The 18,292-nt window shown below is 35.1% G+C and overlaps 1 protein-coding gene across 3 annotated transcripts in view; it reads right to left on the bottom strand.

The window, feature by feature from the left end:
- Positions 1-18,292, bottom strand: part of CUL3 (cullin 3) — a 113,785-nt gene that overhangs the window by 8,944 nt on the left and 86,549 nt on the right. For all 3 annotated transcript variants that reach the window (XM_070773164.1, XM_019977746.2, XM_070773172.1), the window contains 6 exons: positions 17,737-17,913; positions 16,188-16,358; positions 15,467-15,574; positions 11,485-11,609; positions 10,803-10,899; positions 5,633-5,767 (listed from right to left, as the gene is read on the bottom strand). In XM_070773164.1, the coding sequence (XP_070629265.1) occupies positions 5,633-5,767; positions 10,803-10,899; positions 11,485-11,609; positions 15,467-15,574; positions 16,188-16,358; positions 17,737-17,913 (813 nt within the window). The remainder of the gene's footprint in view (positions 1-5,632; positions 5,768-10,802; positions 10,900-11,484; positions 11,610-15,466; positions 15,575-16,187; positions 16,359-17,736; positions 17,914-18,292) is intronic.

The raw sequence follows: 18,292 nt of genomic DNA on the forward strand, positions 1-18,292 counted from the left end.
TAAATACGTGCTCTTAATAAACAATGTTAATTTTAATTATTATGTACATGCTAAAAGTGGCTTATTTATATTATTGTTTAACCAGAGTCAAAGAACCAGAAATGCCTTTTTAGGTAGAAATTCATGTTCCATCAATAAATTGGACAGTGTCAAATCTCTATTATCTCAATAGATCAGTGGAATTTGATTATGATTTTGCATTTGATATGACATATGGAACTACTCTCTTTCCATTCTCACAAATGAATTAGCAGTTATTTCAATTCCATTTATTAGAAATGGCAAATTTATCACATCCCAAACACTTCTGTATTTAACACTCTGTTTCTGGACTCTGTTTTGTTCAAATTGAGTTATTTGTTCACACATGTTAAAAACAATTTTAACTTCGAGTTATGTTTGGATATTAAGACATATTCCTTTTCCTCTCACTGGGCTTTCCCATCTCCAAACCCCTGCCCCTCCTTGCCTATTCTTGTGCATTCTCTTGACCAGACGAATTTTGGGATCAGTTGTCAAATTTCATAGAAAATAAATCTACAGGTTTGGATTGAGACACTGAATTTATAGGTGACTTAAAAAAAAACAAACAAATTCCTTTATAACACATAGCTTTCTCATTCAGATACATTTACCCTTCCGTATTCTTTTCTCTTATTGCCTTTTTGGTTTAAGTCTTGTACTTTCTGTGTTTAGAATGATTCCCAGAAAGATTATAATTATTAAAATATCTCTTTCCTCATGTTATTTTCCAATTAATTCTGATGCAGAGAGAAGGGACTTACTAACAGTAAGTCTGATTTATAGAAAGATTTTTCAACCCCAAATTCTCCTCAAAAAATAATTTCTTAGTTATTATACTTGACAGTCATACTGTCTATAAACTTTGTCAACTCTTGATATTTGTAAATTTCATTCCTTTTTCTTTTTTAGTGTGTTCATTAGGACCTGCAGAACAAGGCTGGACAGTAGGAGTAAAGGCAGGTATAAATTGTTCCTAACCTTAAGGGGAAGGTGTCTAATATTTTAATACTAATTACTGCTTCCTTACTAGATCTCTCATTAGGTACACCTTTATGCCATTAAGGTACTTTTTCTATTCTTAGGTGGCTAAGAGTGCCCCATCTGGAATTAAGAAATCAGGACTGACCTTTCTCATATGCTTTGCGTACATCCATAGACATCATTGATTTTTCTCCTTGAACTGATGTCTGCTCAGTTAATTGTATTATTATTATAAAATCTCAATAGCTCTCTGTTGACAAACTCCTTCTCTGTATTCCAGGAAGAAACCCCACTTGGACAGGGTGGATTATTATTTCAATACACTGCTGAATATAACCTGCTAATAATATTTTATTTAAGATTTGTATATTTATTTTGAATAACCTATAGCTTCCTTATCTTTTTTGTATTTTCCTAGTTCAGTTTTAGTAATAAGGTTATGTAGCCTAAGGTATTTCTCAAGAACAATTTGTGTATTTTGTTTTCTGGTTCAAAGTTCCCAGTATAACTTTCAATTTTAATTTGCTGTGTTAATTCAGATCTTTAATATCCTTTTTTATTGTATAGTCAGTACATATGTGAGGGCTTTCTGTAACAATGGAGTTAACCTATTTCTCCTTGTACTTCCAATCATTTTCCTTTATGCATTGTTATGTCACAATAATGATATAATTTCTCGGTGAAATACCACTGGCGTTTAATGATTGTCTATGTAAATTCTGTCTGACATTAATTCTGCTACTGTCAATAATTAGCTTTTAGTCTCATACTCAGAAATTTTTCAAAAGTATTAATAAAGAACATTCAGAAAAACATGTATTAATATCCATACCTCTTTCAAAAATTAAATGCTAGTTACTAAAATCTAAGGTACAGACTACCATTAAACATATATTTTGGTATTTTAGCTGTTCTACATCACAATATGGACTACATTCCAAAAAATACATAAAAAGAGGAAAAAGTCTCTGCAGCCTGACTACTATGGATTAAATGTGACACTATAATAAATGCTACCTTTTGAAGGCAGTTCTCAAGATGGCCCACAGTGACCTTGGTACGTTTTAATCTTGTGTGGTCCCCTCACTTTACTGGGGTGATGTTAGTGACCAACAAAATAAGGAAGTGATAATATGTGATTTTCAAGGCTGGATCATAAAGGCACTGCAGGTTCTGCCTGGGTCTCTTGGATCACTCACTCTAGGGAAAGTTAGCCACCAAGATACAAGGACAATCGAACAGCCATGTCTGGTAAAGACCACATGGAGAGAATCTAACACCCCCTAAGTTTGGTTAACAGCCAAAACAAACTTTCCAGTCATGTGGAAAAAGGTGCATACCAATAGTATTTTCCAATCCTGACAACATTAGATGACTGAAGCCCCAGCTGACATATTAACATAACCTCATTAAAGATTCCAAGCCACAAGTCAATCAAGCCGCTCCTGAATCCCCAACCCAAAGAAACCACAAAAGATAATAAATTGTTAGTAGCTGTTTTACAACATGAAGCTGAGATTTGTTATGTAGCATTAAATAAAAAATACTCTATTTTATGGAACTCATAAAGAATATTTGAAGAGATCAGCTTCCTTTAATAATTATTAAATACTTTTAACTATCTTTTCTAATATGTGAAGATTTTTGCAAAATAGCTGTCTAATAAAACTTATGCAGCAGACTCTAAGCACACAGTGTGAATGTGTGTCATGAGCCTTTTCACCATTGCCTGGTTCGAGATGCAAGCAGAGGTTTTGGAGCCACAGGAATGGCATTTTACATATGCCACTTATGCTCAGGATTCTGGTTTGACACAGCTAAAATTTAAAATATTAGAGCAATTTTCTACTTAATTTTTCCTTCTACCTAAGTCACTTCTTGTTAAGCCTCAACGATCCCAACCAGACAGGGAAGGAGAAAAGCCTGAACCACTAAAATTACTAGCAATTCCAATAATGGTTTAAGAAAATGCATTCATGATTTTGTTTATCCTATTATTTTTACCAGCTCTTTATAAAGTAGGACTCTGAAAACCAAATCTAGTATTTATTAAGCAGCTTATTTGTTTAAAATATATTATCCATGATAGCTCCAGACTAAAACATCCAAGCTGTTATAGATAATTCAGTTCTACCTGCCTGAAAAGCTTTACAATGTTTGGGTAAGGTACTCAATACTTACTTGAAATCAATAATCTTAGGATTCAATCACATATAATTTTGTGTTTGGAAATTAAGTTATTCCCGAAGTTAATACACACCCGGAAATTTACAAGAGCAAAATCTCTTGGCTTAGCCACTGGCTTAAAACACTAAGGTTTCAAAATATTTCTCTGAAGCATTATCATGTAAAAATAGTCATCTCTGAACTATATTATCATCACATAAAGAGAATATGAGTATTAAAATAGGCCTAGAATTTAATTGTTCATTTCAAATTTAAAACTTCCAATGTTCACCTGTATCTGAAAATTCTTTTTCAATTAAGTGTAAAAATGGCAGTAACTCTACAGCTTTTAAAATATTCATTATCTTTCATTTAAACTTAATTTAAAAATATCACATGATCCTCATTTCAACTCCAACCTACTCATTAAACATATGGGAAAAGACTAACTGAATATAATTCAATCAAATCATGACTTAATGGGAGAAAAAAGTAATAAGAAGTATATTTTTATAGTTACTCTAAAAGAAGAAAGTTGACACTATCAAGATAGTGTAAAATTACCAAAAGGACAGACAGAAACTAATGAAACAGAGATCAGAGTGTGTAAAAATACATACATATGGTCAACTGATTTTATTTTTTCTAAATAAAGGGGCTAAGGTAATTCAATGAGAAAAGAATAGTTAGTGCTTTTGACAGATGATGTTGAATGAACAAGTGAATATATGTGGGCAGAGGAAATAATTCTTAATCCTTCCTATAACCATACCAAAAAAATTAACTTGAAATTGATCATATATCTAAATGCAAAAAGCTAAAACTATAAATCACTTAGAAGAAAATGTAGAAGAAAATCTTTGAAACCACACAACAGCCAATAATTTCTTAGACTATCAAAAGTACAAACCATAAAACAGCGGCTACTGGACTTTGTCAATATTAAAAAGTTCTGCTCTTAGTAAAATTAAGAAAATAAAAGGGCAAATAACAGACTGTGAGAAAATATTCATAGTACATAGAGGTGACAAAGGATCTGTATCCAAACCTTATAAAGAATTTTTAAACAACCCAATAAAGTTATATGAACAAAGAACTCATCAAACAAGACACATTAAGTGGCACATGAATTAACAAAAAAATGGTCATCACCATTAGCAATCAAAGTAAGAAATTAAATTCACAACGAATAGGTATAATTGCACACTAGCTAAAATGGCTAAAATTTAAAAGACTGAGAATATTAGATTTTGGAGAATATGTGGGGCAAGCAGAACTCTCCTACATTGCTGGTAGAAATGGAAAAAGTAAAATCACTCCAGGATGCAGCCTGGTAGCTCAGTGGTCTGTGATGACCTAGAAGGGTGGGATGGGCGTGGGAGAGAGGCTTAATCAAGGGGTAGAGGATCTATGTATACATACAGCTTGATTCATGCTATGCCCCAGAAACAATACAACACTGTAAAGCAATTATACTCCTCAATTAAAAAAATAATCGTTTTCAAAAATTGGATTTGCAAAGCACAGTAGTGCAAAGTGCAAAAAAAATTTAAACATACAGCTCTATTCACTACGATCTAAATTCAACCCAACAATCGAAATGCCTATCAAGAGGTGAGTGGATAAAGAAACCATAACAGATCCATGTAGCAGAGTTATCACTCAGCAATAAAAATAAACTACTGAACTATATACTCAACAACATAGATTAATCTTAAAAATACTAGACTATGTAAAAGAAGCTGGAAAAAAGTGATATGTATCATTTGGTTCCAATTATAAGAAATTCTAGAAACCCAAACCTAATTTACATTGATACAAAGCAGACAACTGGCTGCCTGAGTCTGGAGATACTGTGAGGGAAATGACTGCAACAGAGTATAAAAATTGGGGAAGATATTCTATGGGGGCTTCCCTGGTGGCTAGGTGGTAAAGAATCCAACCGCCAATGTAGGAAATGTGGGTTCCATCCCTGGGTGGGGAATATGCCCTGGAGAAGCAAAGGGCAAACCATTTCAGTACTCTTGTCTGAAAATTTCCATGGACAGAGGAGCCCGGCAGGCTACAGTACACAGGGTCACAAAAGAGTTAGATACAACTTAGTGACTGAACAACCAAATAATATTCTGTATCTTGAGTTCAGTGTTTGTTACAGAGGTGCATATATCTGTTAAAACTCATCAAACTGTGAACTTAGATGGAGTTATGTTTTACTATATAAAACGTACTATTTCAACAAAGTTGACTTAAAAAACCAAATGAAACATGACCCAAGAAGCGTATAACGTTCATAGTTTCATGGTTCCATGGTCCAATTTTATGCTATACATATTTCTCCGATTATATTCTGAAAGGTTATTACTCAGATCCTTTTCAATAATAATTCTGCATTAGATTATTCAAACAAGAAAAAGACTCAAGTAACAACACAACAAGGTAAAATCCACAAACCAACCCATACCTCAAATGTGTATTTTTCTCTATTATTGAAAAGCATTAATATGGTCATCTGGAAAGTGGAGACTTGCAATATATGCTTCCGTGTATTAGAGCCAGTTACTTGTGCGCCTCCAACGCCAACTTCAGATCCATCTTCCTGTTTAATTTTTAAACATAAAAATAGAACCAAGATATAATTATCTTCTGATAAGTTTACCAGTATGCTTGTGAAATAAGCTCTGCATTGCCCAAACCCGCCTTAACAAAATGACAGGACTCATTCCTACATAAAAAAGAAATGTTATTTTAAAAGTGTATATGTATATATATGTGTGTGTAAACACACACACACACACAGTCTTTATTTGGGACTGTCTCATTTTTTCCCATTATGAACACGCTAATGTATCTGAACAAGTAATGAATCAATAATTCCTTTTATTTATAGCTAAAATTTATGGTAATAGGACATACAAGGATAAAACTGGACTTTTAAGATATCACTGCCATTATACTGCCACCCTAAGTAATAGGGTTAGGTTTCTTTTTGCATGATCTGATCATTGTAAGAGATTAAATAATAGCATAGGGTGGAGAGGGGGGAATCTGTCATCCTTAAAGCCTATTGCTGCTCTATGATTTAAAAGTACAAATTTAGTCCTCAATAATTAACATATGAATTATCTTTTCAAAACCTACTTATCTGTTTAATAAAACTGCAGAAGCTAACATGATTATTTAAGAAAAAACCTTTTCCTTAAAAAGAAGCAATCAAGCAAGAAGAATTAAAAGCTGAGTGAGCCTCGGTAAATTCAAAAAAATAGAAATCATTCCAAGCATCTTTTCTGACCACAATGCAGTAAGATTAGATCTTAATTACAGGAGAAAAACTATTAAAAATTCCAACATATGGAGGCTGAACAACACGCTGCTGAACAACCAACAAATCACAGAAGAAATCAAAAAAAGAAATCAAAATTTGCATAGAAACTAATGAAAATGAAAACACAACAACCCAAAACCTATGGGACACTTTAAAAGCAGTCCTAAGGGGAAAGTTCATAGCAATATAGGCATACCTCAAGAAACAAGAAAAAAGTCAAATAAATAACCTAACCCTACACCTAAAGCAACTAGAAAAGGAAGAAATGAAGAACCCCAGGGTTAGTAGAAGGAAAGAAATCTTTAAAATTAGGGCAGAAATAAATGCAAAAGAAACAAAAGAGACCATAGCAAAAATCAACAAAGCCAAAAGCTGGTTCTTTGAAAGGATAAATAAAATTGACAAACCATTAGCCAGACTCATCAAGAAACAAAGGGAGAAAAATCAAATCAATAAAATTAGAAATGAAAATGGAGAGATCACAACAGACAACACAGAAATACAAAGGATCATAAGAGACTACTATCAACAATTATATGCCAATAAAATGGACAACGTGGAAGAAATGGACAAATTCTTAGAAAAGTACAACTTTCCAAAACTAGACCAGGAAGAAATAGAAAATCTTAACAGACCCATCACAAGCACGGAAATTGAAACTGTAATCAAAAATCTTCCAGCAAACAAAAGCCCCGGTCCAGACGGCTTCACAGCTGAATTCTACCAAAAATTCAGAGAAGAGCTAACACCTGTCCTGCTCAAACTCTTCCAGAAAATTGCAGAGGAAGGTAAACTTCCAAACTCATTCTATGAGGCCACCATCACCCTAATATCAAAACCTGACAAAGATCCCACAAAAAAAGAAAACTACAGGCCAATATCACTGATGAACATAGATGCAAAAATCCTTAACAAAATTCTAGCAATCAGAATCCAACAACACATTAAAAAGATCATACACCATGACCAAGTGGGCTTTATCCCAGGGATGCAAGGATTCTTCAATATCCGCAAATCAATGTAATACACCACATTAACAAATTGAAAAATAAAAACCATATGATTATCTCGATAGATGCAGAGAAAGCCTTTGACAAAATTCAACATCCATTTATGATAAAAACTCTCCAGAAAGCAGGAATAGAAGGAACATACCTCAACATAATAAAAGCTATACATGACAAACCCACAGCAAACATTATCCTCAATGGTGAAAAATTGAAAGCATTTCCTCTAAAGTCAGGAACAAGACAAGGGTGCCCACTTTCACCATTACTATTCAACATAGTTTTGGAAGTTTTGGCCACAGCAATCAGAGCAGAAAAAGAAATAAAAGGAATCCAAATTGGAAAAGAAGTAAAACTCTCACTATTTGCAGATGACATGATCCTCTACATAGAAAACCCTAAAGACTCCACCAGAAAATTACTAGAACTAATCAATGATTATAGTAAAGTTGCAGGATATAAAATCAACACACAGAAATCCCTTGCATTCCTATACACTAATAATGAGAAAACAGAAAGAGAAATTAAGGGAACAATTCCATTCACCATTGCAATGGAAAGAATAAAATACTTATGAATAGATCTACCTAAAGAAACTAAAGACCTATATATAGAAAACTATAAAACACTGGTGAAAGAAATCAAAGAGGACACTAATAGATGGAGAAATATACCATGTTCATGGATTGGAGGAATCAATATAGTGAAAATGAGTATACTACCCAAAGCAATTTATAGATTCAATGCAGTCCCTATCAAGCTACCAACAGTATTCTTCACAGAGCTAGAACAAATAATTTCACAATTTGTATGGAAATACAAAAAACCTCGAACAGCCAAAGCTGTCTTGAGAAAGAAGAATGGAACTGGAGGAATCAACCTACCTGACTTCAGGCTCTACTACAAAGCCACAGTTATCAAGACAGTATGGTACTGGCACAAAGACAGAAATATTGATCAATGGAACAAAATAGAAAGCCGAGAGATAAATCCACGCACATATGGACACCTTATCTTTGACAAAGGAGGCAAGAATATACAATGGGTTAAAGACAATCTCTTTAACAAGTGGTGCTGGGAAAACTCATCAACCACTTGTAAAAGAATGAAACTAGAGCACTTTCTAACACCATACACAAAAATAAACTCAAAATGGATTAAAGATCTCAACGTAAGACCAGAAACTATAAAACTCCTAGAGGAGAACATAGGCAAAACACTCTCCAACATACCTCACAGCAGGATCCTCTATGACCCACCCCCCTGAATATTAGAAATAAAAGCAAAAATAAACAAATGGGATCTAATTAAACTTAAAAGCTTCTGCACAACAAAGGAAACTATTAGCAAGGTGAAAAGACAGCCTTCAGGATGGGAGAAAATAATAGCAAATTAAGCAACTGACAAACAACTAATCTCAAAAATATACAAGCAACTCCTACAGCTCAACTCCAGAAAAATAAATGACCCAATCAAAAAATGGGCCAAAGAACTAAATAGACATTTCTCCAAAGAAGACATACAGATGGCTAACAAACACATGAAAAGATGCTCAACATCACTCATTATCAGAGAAATGTAAATCAAAACCACTATGAGGTACCATTTCACGCCAGTCAGAATGGCTGCGATCCAAAAGTCTACAAGCAATAAATGCTGGAGAGGGTGTGGAGAAAAGGGAACCGTCTTACACTGTTGGTGGGAATGCAAACTAGTACAGCCACTATGGAGAACAGTGTGGAGATTCCTTAAAAAACTGGAAATAGAACTGCCTTATGATCCAGCAATCCCACTGCTGGGCATACACACCGAGGAAACCAGAATTGAAAGAGACACATGTACCCCAATGTTCATCGAAGCACTGTTTATAATAGCCAGGACATGGAAGCAACCTAGATGTCCATCAGCAGACGAATGGATAAGAAAGCTATGGTACATATACACAATGGAGTTATTACTCAGCCATTAAAAAGAATACATTTGAATCAGTTCTAATGAGGTGGATGAAACTGGAGCCTATTATACAGAGTGAAGTAAGCCAGAAAGAAAAACACCAATACAGTATACTAATGCATATATATGGAATTTAGAAAGATGGTAACAATAACCCTGTGTACGAGACAGCAAAAGAGACAGTGATGTATAGATCAGTCTTATGGACTCTGTGGGAGAGGGAGAGGGTGGGGAGATTTGGGAGAATAGCATTGAAACATGTATAATATCATGTATGAAACGAGTCTCCAGTCCAGGTTCGATGCACAATATTGGATGCTTGGGGCTGGTGCACTGGGACGACCCAGAGGGAGGGTATGGGGAGGGAGGAGGGTTCAGGATGGGGAACACAGGTATACCTGTGGCAGATTCATTTCGATATTTGGCAAAACTAATACAATATTGTAAAGTTTAAAAATAAAATTAAATTAAAAAAAAAAAAGCTGAGTGAGTTCTTTAATATCCTTGACCTTCCCACTTACAACTAAACATGTAACAGTCTTAAACCTAATTCAACTAAATGAATTCTAAGGAATATTTCCCACTTCAATTAAATATAAAAAACTACAATATGTAGTTTTTTAACTATAGGCATTTTCAACAATATTAAAAAAAAAAACCTTTGGTGTTACAGTGACATATAAAAAAAGTTAAGATTTTAATTAAAATGTTTAATAAAACTTACTTGCTGCCTAGATAACAACTTGGGTATTTTTTTCTTCAATAATTTTTTTAAAAGCTTTTTATTATTTTGCCATTTTAAGGCAAATGACTGATTTTATTTATACCGAGCAATGGAAGTAAATTAAAGCTCACAATTTTACATACAAAAAAGAAGTTACTTTTTTAAAAATGAAGGCAATTTACTAGTGTATTGCTAATTTTTAAATAATCACTTTGGTAACATTTTGCACATTTCACAAATCTTGTTAGCTTTCCTGATTTCAATTTATTGGAAATAAGGATTATAGGAGACTGAGAATTCTGAGAAAGGACTGATGGGTTTTGTATGCTCTCAAATCAATTTGCATTTTATTATCTTAAGCAATACTATCTCAAGTCTAATCTCATAAATAATGTAATTATATTACTTATTCCATAAGGAAGGCTACTGGCATAGTCTTCGTAATGTCAAAGGAAGTTAGTAACTGAAGGAATAGAAGTAAAGAATCAAAGCTGATGTTTCCTTCTTCTAAATATTTGAAACAGGCAGGGAAATAAAATAAATAAATAATTTACCCAAATCAACAAAACTCACTAATCAGTTCTAAGTTATTAAATAAAAATATGCTCAAACTATTAATATTTACCTTTTTAACTGGTCCATAGAAGGTGGCATTGAGATCTGCAGAACCCATGTGATGCTGGAGTGTGAGCTGTCGACCACTGTGTTTGGCTAAGTAAAACCTTCAGCAAATCAAACCAGGTTTTTGAGAATTACACAACTTATTTATTTGAAATTATAAACTTCCAATCTTTAACAAACATTTATGTAAGGGAGACTTCAAAAGCAAAAAAAAAATCTCAGGAATCAAGTTCAGTTCCAATTTTTTATAGAAAAGAAACTATAAATTAAGGGGTGGGGGAAAAGAGACAGAAAAAGACAGACCTAAGAAACTTAGCTAGACAGTAAGTGATAAAAGTAGTACACTAAATACTTTCTACTTGTATATTTATTTGTCCTGGCTGCTGCTCAGCCACCGCAGTTCTTAAGACAACCTTTCTCCATAATTAACCCCAAAACAATTCACCCCCACCTAGTGGAAAACATCAATACAAAATATACTCCTAACTATGCACTAATGCTGAAGAAGGGTATTAGTATTCCTCTGAAAAGAGATTATGCAATTCATCCTTACATATTGAAAGCATAAAGGGTAATAAGATTAAAAATGGAGTATATTCCTCTTCAATCAGGGACACTAACTGCTCCGATTCATCTCAATTCTGGACAATTTGTACTTAGAAATACAAAGTTCGATCTACATTTACCTTCTGAATATCTCAAAAGCATGTCTTGGTGCTGGTGGGATGTTGCACTTTGGTGTGGCTGACTGAGTGGGCCAGTATCCTGTTGTGAGCACCCGGACTGTGAGATCAACACCACCTAAAGATACCTGCAGCAAAAAGAAGAAATTGTCCCCGCGCCAAGTTAGCTAGGATGTGCTATCTGTTGCCAAGCCACTGTGAGAGTTATCAGAGTTATCAAAGTAGTTATCTCCAGGTCCAACAGCCAGCAAATAAAACACATCTTCTTAAAAGTTAGACTCATCCAATGTTTTCCTAATTTTAACTATGGTAAATTTTATTGCTTAAGATGTTTGCTTAGTCTTACTGGTGTCACTGAAATGTACAAAGTTTGAGGCCTTTAAGATTTTTTCCAGATAAAATGCCAAGGGGTCATATCAGTATCATTTTAGAGAAAACTCCAGAATAATACCTTTCATCTCAGTTTTTAAGTACCCCTGCCATCTTAACACAGAAACAAAATATTTCTAACATCCCAATCACATTTCAACTAAACTGACCAAAACTTTCAGGTTTTCACATGTAGCTCACATTCTATCAATCTCTGCATAGGACGCTAGGCCCAGTTCTACACAGTCGGTGCTCTGTAACTATTTGCATGTTTGACTACCTCTATAAAATACATGCTAGCATTACTGTCACAATGAGGTTATTTTTTCCCTTTAAACAGATCTCTTAACAAGATAATTTTTTAAGAAAACAGTAACAAAGCATATCAACAGACATTATTAAGGGGAAAAGCTCCAATACTCTGGGCCACCTGATGTGAACAGCTGACTCATTGGAAAAGATCCTGATGCTGGGAAAGATTAAGGGCAAAAGGAAAAGGGGCAACAGAGGATGAGATGGTGGATAACATCACTAACTCAACGGACATGAGTTTAAGCAAATTCCAGAAGATAGTGGAGGACAGAGGAGCCTGGAATGCTACACTCCATGAGGTCGCAAATAGTCAGCTGAACAACAATCACTGTTCAGCTTTATCATTAAGATTCACAGCTTGTTCCATTTTTATGTATCCTGAATGATTCAGTGAAATTTTAAAAAAAGAAGAACAAGTTTATAAATATCAAGATGTATTCCACATTTAGATTTCTTCATAATTATCTCTTAAATGGGTTACTCCATTTTAAAGAATTGAACCCAGAAACCTTAGATGACACATAGGAAAGATCACAGCAAAGATGCTTAGATGATGAATCGAAGAGGCCTGAGAACTGTTTACACATTTGCAAGCAGGGAAGGGGCACCCAAATAACAATGTCTTTTATCTCTTTTCTCATATCCCCAGATATCTTGCTCCCTAATCTTCCAAGTCTTTCTTCAAAATGTCATTTTTTAAAGGAGGCCTTCTCTGACCACTCTTCCTGGCTACAGTGTTCCTCTACATCTCCTATCACCAGCTGAAGTGTTCTGTAATTAGAAAGAAAGCTCCATCAAGGTAGGGATTCTTGCCTATTCTCTGCTGTATACCCGGTGCCTAGAACAATGCCTGGCATAGAAACAGTGAATTATTTGTTAAATTAAAAAGAGAAAGAACCTCAAGAACTATTGCTCTAATGGTTTGGACATTTATTTCTAGCTATTGTAGTAGTATTTTTAAGCCATTCAGCTTATTTTCAAAGACACTACATGACAGAGACAAGTACACAAAGACAAGGTACTAGAAAAGTCTGTCTGGATACAATTTGTTGATATAAATGAACAGAAATATGACAGCAAGGTGGTTTTCCCGTCCTTATCCCCATGAAAAAAGTAAAACACAGGAAATAATGCACAAATACTTAAATTTCCTTCAGCATAATAAATATGACTTGTCTAAATAAAGTATACTACAAGTATTCAGAATTTTAAGAAAGTACTTGTTATATGACTTCTGAAAGTAAACAGAAGAGTCATTCTATTTCAACAAGTCAGGAACCTTTAAGATAGTAACAGAAATATCTGAGGATTGGTGATGTTTTAAAAGGGCTCCAAGATTTCACAAAGTTCAAGATTTGTTTTTCTCTGTCACTTTTCATCAAATCTTTCTAATGAAAATAAAGGTTTAGGAGACTTAAAGCTTAAGATGCTTATTGTATAAACAATTACAAAATAGCCAGGAATTGTATGCAAATAATGGCTCTACAAAGTGGAAGATGCAACAAGATCAGCAGATATATAACTCTGAGCATCTCGACAAGTACTCTACTTAATGGGTTAACAATTATAAAAAAAATATTCCACCATAAAGTGCAGGATGTATCTGAACAGTCAAAATGAAAGAAGAGAAAATGCACAAACTTCACAGAAAGAAAACAGAAAACAGAATCTGATGAAATGATCGTGTTGAACAATCCCAGTGCAAAAGAATCAGTTCAGTTCAGTCGCTCAGTCATGTCAGACTCTTTGTGACCCCATGGACTGCAGCACACGAGGCCTCCCTGTCCATCACCAACTCCTGGAGTCTACCCAAACCCATGTCCACTGAGTCAGTGATGCCACCAACCGTCTCATCCTCTGTTATCCCCTTCTCCTCCTGCCCTCAATCTTTCCCAGCATCAGGGTCTTTTCAAATGAGTCAGCTCTTTGCATCAGGTGGCCGAAGTATTGGAGTTTCAGCTTCAACATCAGTCCTTTCAATGAACACCCAGAACTGATCTCCAAAGAATGGTCAACAGTAAATAAAGATGGCAATTTTTCAATCAAAAGACCTTCAACTATCATAGAAAAGGTACTTGGACACTTAAAACAAACAAAACAAAATAAAACAAACAAACAAACAAAAAAACAAAACCTTAAGGTGAATGCAGAGTTGAAAAACAGTTTAACAAAAAAGAGAAAATTCTGAACTTCATCATACCCTACTGAAATCTTCTCAAAAACTTCACTGGACTCCAAAGTCTTACTGTAAGTTGCAGCTCACTGAACTTCTGGCAATCACAATACAAAAGCACACTTACAACATACCAGCATCAGCATTGCTATTCTCAGCTCACCCTTTACCAACTCTGAGGATGTCAGGCCCATTTATCCTAATCTTTCACATGAATAAGAATAATGAGGTACAAGAAGCTCAGGTAACAATTATAAGACAATACCATCCTAGGGTAAAGAAAAAGTATTAAAACTCAATAAGCTTGCCTAGGGAGCTTCCTTGGAGGCTCAGCAGTAAAGAATCCGCCTGCCAATGCAGGAGATGCAGGTTCAATCTCTGGGTCAGGAAGATCCCCGGGAGAAGGAAATAGCAACCCACCCCAGTATTCTTTGGAGAAGGCAATGGCAGCCCCCTCCAGCACTCTTGCCTGGAAAATCCCATGGACGGAGGAGCCTGGTGGGCTGCAGTCCATGGGGTCGCTAAGAGTCGGACACAACTGAGCGACTTCACTTTCACTTTTCACTTTCATGCATTGGAGAAGGAAATGGCAACCCACTCCAGCGTTCTTGCCTGGAGAATCCCAGGGACGGGGGAGCCTGGTGGGCTGCCGTCTATGGGGTCGCACAGAGTCGGACACAACTTAAGTGACTTAGCAGCCAGTATTCTTGCCTGAGAAAATCCCGTGGACAGAGGAGCCTGGCTGGCTAGAATCCACAGGGTCACAAAGAGTCAGACACGACTGAGCGATTAAGCAACAAGAAGTTTGCCTAAGCCTGGTATTGTTTCCATAATCTGTAAATGGTTATAACATAACTCTATTTATTAAATATTCAGTGCATTCCTTCAAGTAGGGAGGATAAACTAAGTTGTTTAAGAATAAGAGAATATATTTTAAGAATAGAAAAGTTAGAAAAACAGGTTGTATGGGTGAAATAATTTTTAAAGCACTCACAAATACATATGTTGTCTCTAATGACATTTAAAGAAATGACACCAGCAATTCAGTTATCTAAATGGATGAAAATGCCTATTACAAAAGACTATATATAAAAATCATTTACATAAGTAGAAATTAATGAAGAGTCTCACCCCAGTAGCCTGTAGATGTTGCCTGAACTCATCCATAGTTGTGTTTGAGATGCTCATATCCCTAAACATTCCTTCCAGTTTTGATGTGAATTGACATCCACATTCAGTCTAGAAGAAAAACACAAACATACACAAACAAATGATGGATTCTGTTATGAGGAAACATACAACCTCTTCCATGTTACTGTCATCCTTTCTGAATCTTTCTAATAATAGTTGTTCTATGCCTGTAGGCACCAACTTTAGTGGGATTAATAACCTAAGAATTTTATTTTAAAACGCAAATTTCCAGACTCTGAGATTTTCATAAAGCCAACTGAAGGTAGGGCCCAGAACTCTGTGTTTTTAACAAGAAACACCCATATCAGGTGATATGTGTACAGGTGGCCTGTGGATCACACTGTGTGAAACAGAAGTGTATGTCATATTCCACTTACTGCTTTCCTTGTACTGATCCTCCCCCAGATCGCCATAAATGTATCTGCCTCACCAAGAGAAATTTCAGTACACTGTGAACGTCCCAGAACTTGAACAAATCGCAATACAACTTTCTCTTTAAAAAACAAAACAAAAAAACCACAGGTCCCTCAAAATCTAGCTTTGTTCATTTACAGAAACAAATATTTTAAATCAATTATTTCCCAATTACTTGTTTGTTGGTGCTCAATTATGTGATAAACATTAGTTAAGGGCACTCCATTCCATCCTAAATACACCTTACCTTTAACTTAGAAATCATATTTTTTTCAGAGTCATCAGAAACACTTTTATTTGTAAGAAGTCTCCTTGCCAAGTGTTGCTTATAATAACGTTCAAATACATCTTTTTCTTGCATAAACCTAAAAAGGACCATTGCCTTATCCAATATTGTTTCTACTTCTTGTTCTGTTAGCTGCAAATCAATTAGAAGACAATTAACAATTACATAGCTTTAATTCTACAAAAACAGTATCACAGTTCAGTTTTAAAACAACATTAATAACAAACATAAATATCTGGTTGACCATGTCAGAAAAGAGATCTAACATGAGACAATATGGCCCACTTCCTACAGCTCGGTTCTTACATTCTGAACCAGTGCAACACGAATCAGAAGTTGGAATGGCACTCCACTCCCCAGTGGGCTAACTCTGAAAGGGAGAGGCTGATACATGGCTGGAGGATGACTGAGAATAGCTGAAATTAAATTTTAATCACATAAGAGAATTTTACAGTGCCCTTGTACTGTAAAACATATTGGCCAAAAGACAGTTATTTTTATATGAGCTCATTCAAAATCTAAATTGTTCAAACAGAAGCATAACAATATGTTATATTTCCCAAAGCAAAAAGGCCTCTTGCCCCTAATCTTTTAAATAAGGGCAAGATGATACTGTGGCAGGTTGTATTCAGTTTATATTAAAAATTACGGAAGACTATTTAGATGTGTCTCTTCTATTCGGTGTCCATGGTAATATTCCTCGTTTCTGTTATTACTACCTACTTGCTGCTTTGCCCTTATGTCTCACAAATCCCAAGATGAAGTCAGCAAGACCAATTTACACATAATCCCAATCTGTTTATTTTGATTTTCTGTGCTATAGTGCACTTCCAAGATCCCAGATACATTATAAACACTTGAAATTGAGCTGCCATATATGCTATCAAAGTATTTTCTGATACTTATTCTAGACTAGGTCTTCAAATTCTTGACACTCAAGTACTACTGGATAGATAACCTCCAGAACCAGATAAGAGTAAGCAATATTCTATGTGCAATGTATACCTGTTTTCTAGTTTCTTATTATCACTTATATATAACCCTCACAATCTAAAAGTTTATGGCTGTGTGGTTGTTTCTGACGCCAATGACACATTAAGTGAAATGTCAAAGCACTTCTGACCACTTCAAGCACTTAAAACAAGCCTTTCAAATATCACAGTGCACATTTAAGCATAGCAAAAGTGAAAAGTCAAAGTGTCAGTCGCTCAGTGCTGTCCAACTCTTTGCAATACCATGGACTGTAGCCTGCCAGGTTCCTCTGTCCATGGAATTCTCCATACAAGAACACTAGAGTAGACTGCCATTCCCTTCTCCAGAGGATCTTCCCAACCCAGGAATCGAGCCCGGGTATTCCACATTGGAGGCAGATTCTTTACTTTCTGAGCCATCAAGGAAGCCCAAGCATAGCAAAAGACTTTATATATACAAAATTGTCTAAATTATGTTTTATTTCCTAATGTTACATCTACAAATAAAACAATGTACTTTCAAATGCTTTAACACTTACCCCTTTGACTCCCTTTTTCAGCTTATCATCAATAAATAATGAGAGGTATTCAGGGGACCTGGAGTTGAGGTTGAGAAAATACTCAAAGTCACCCGCAATAGTCTGTTTAAAGAGCCTGTCGTTATTGAACGATTCCTGGAGGAAGCGATCAAACCTACTCTTCAGATCCAACAAGCCCTTCCAAATAAAAAAAGAAGAAAGAAATTTAGGATACATGTTAATATATGTTCTATAAACACCACATGTGTAACTACACACTTACCTTTGACTTCGCTAGTAATAAATGTGTGCACTCAGTGTTAAATTTACAGATTCTACGTTGTTATTTTCGAGCCTGTATCTAAAAGCCTGTATTAAAAACATCAGTGGTGAGAGAAGTATTCTATCTTCCATTTATGTATTACTCTACTGAAGGTGAAACAAAGATCCGTTTCACCGTTTCTCCCTACCTTCCTCTATCTTGACTGAATGGGTGAGCCTAAGAAAATCAGCTTTAAAAATACACACAGAGAAAGCTGACTGTTGATACTAAAACATGAAAAATTTGAGAGCATAA

The sequence above is a fragment of the Bos indicus genome, chromosome 2, assembly GCF_029378745.1.
Source record: "Bos indicus isolate NIAB-ARS_2022 breed Sahiwal x Tharparkar chromosome 2, NIAB-ARS_B.indTharparkar_mat_pri_1.0, whole genome shotgun sequence".
In the NCBI taxonomy this organism is placed as follows: Eukaryota; Metazoa; Chordata; class Mammalia; order Artiodactyla; family Bovidae; genus Bos; species Bos indicus.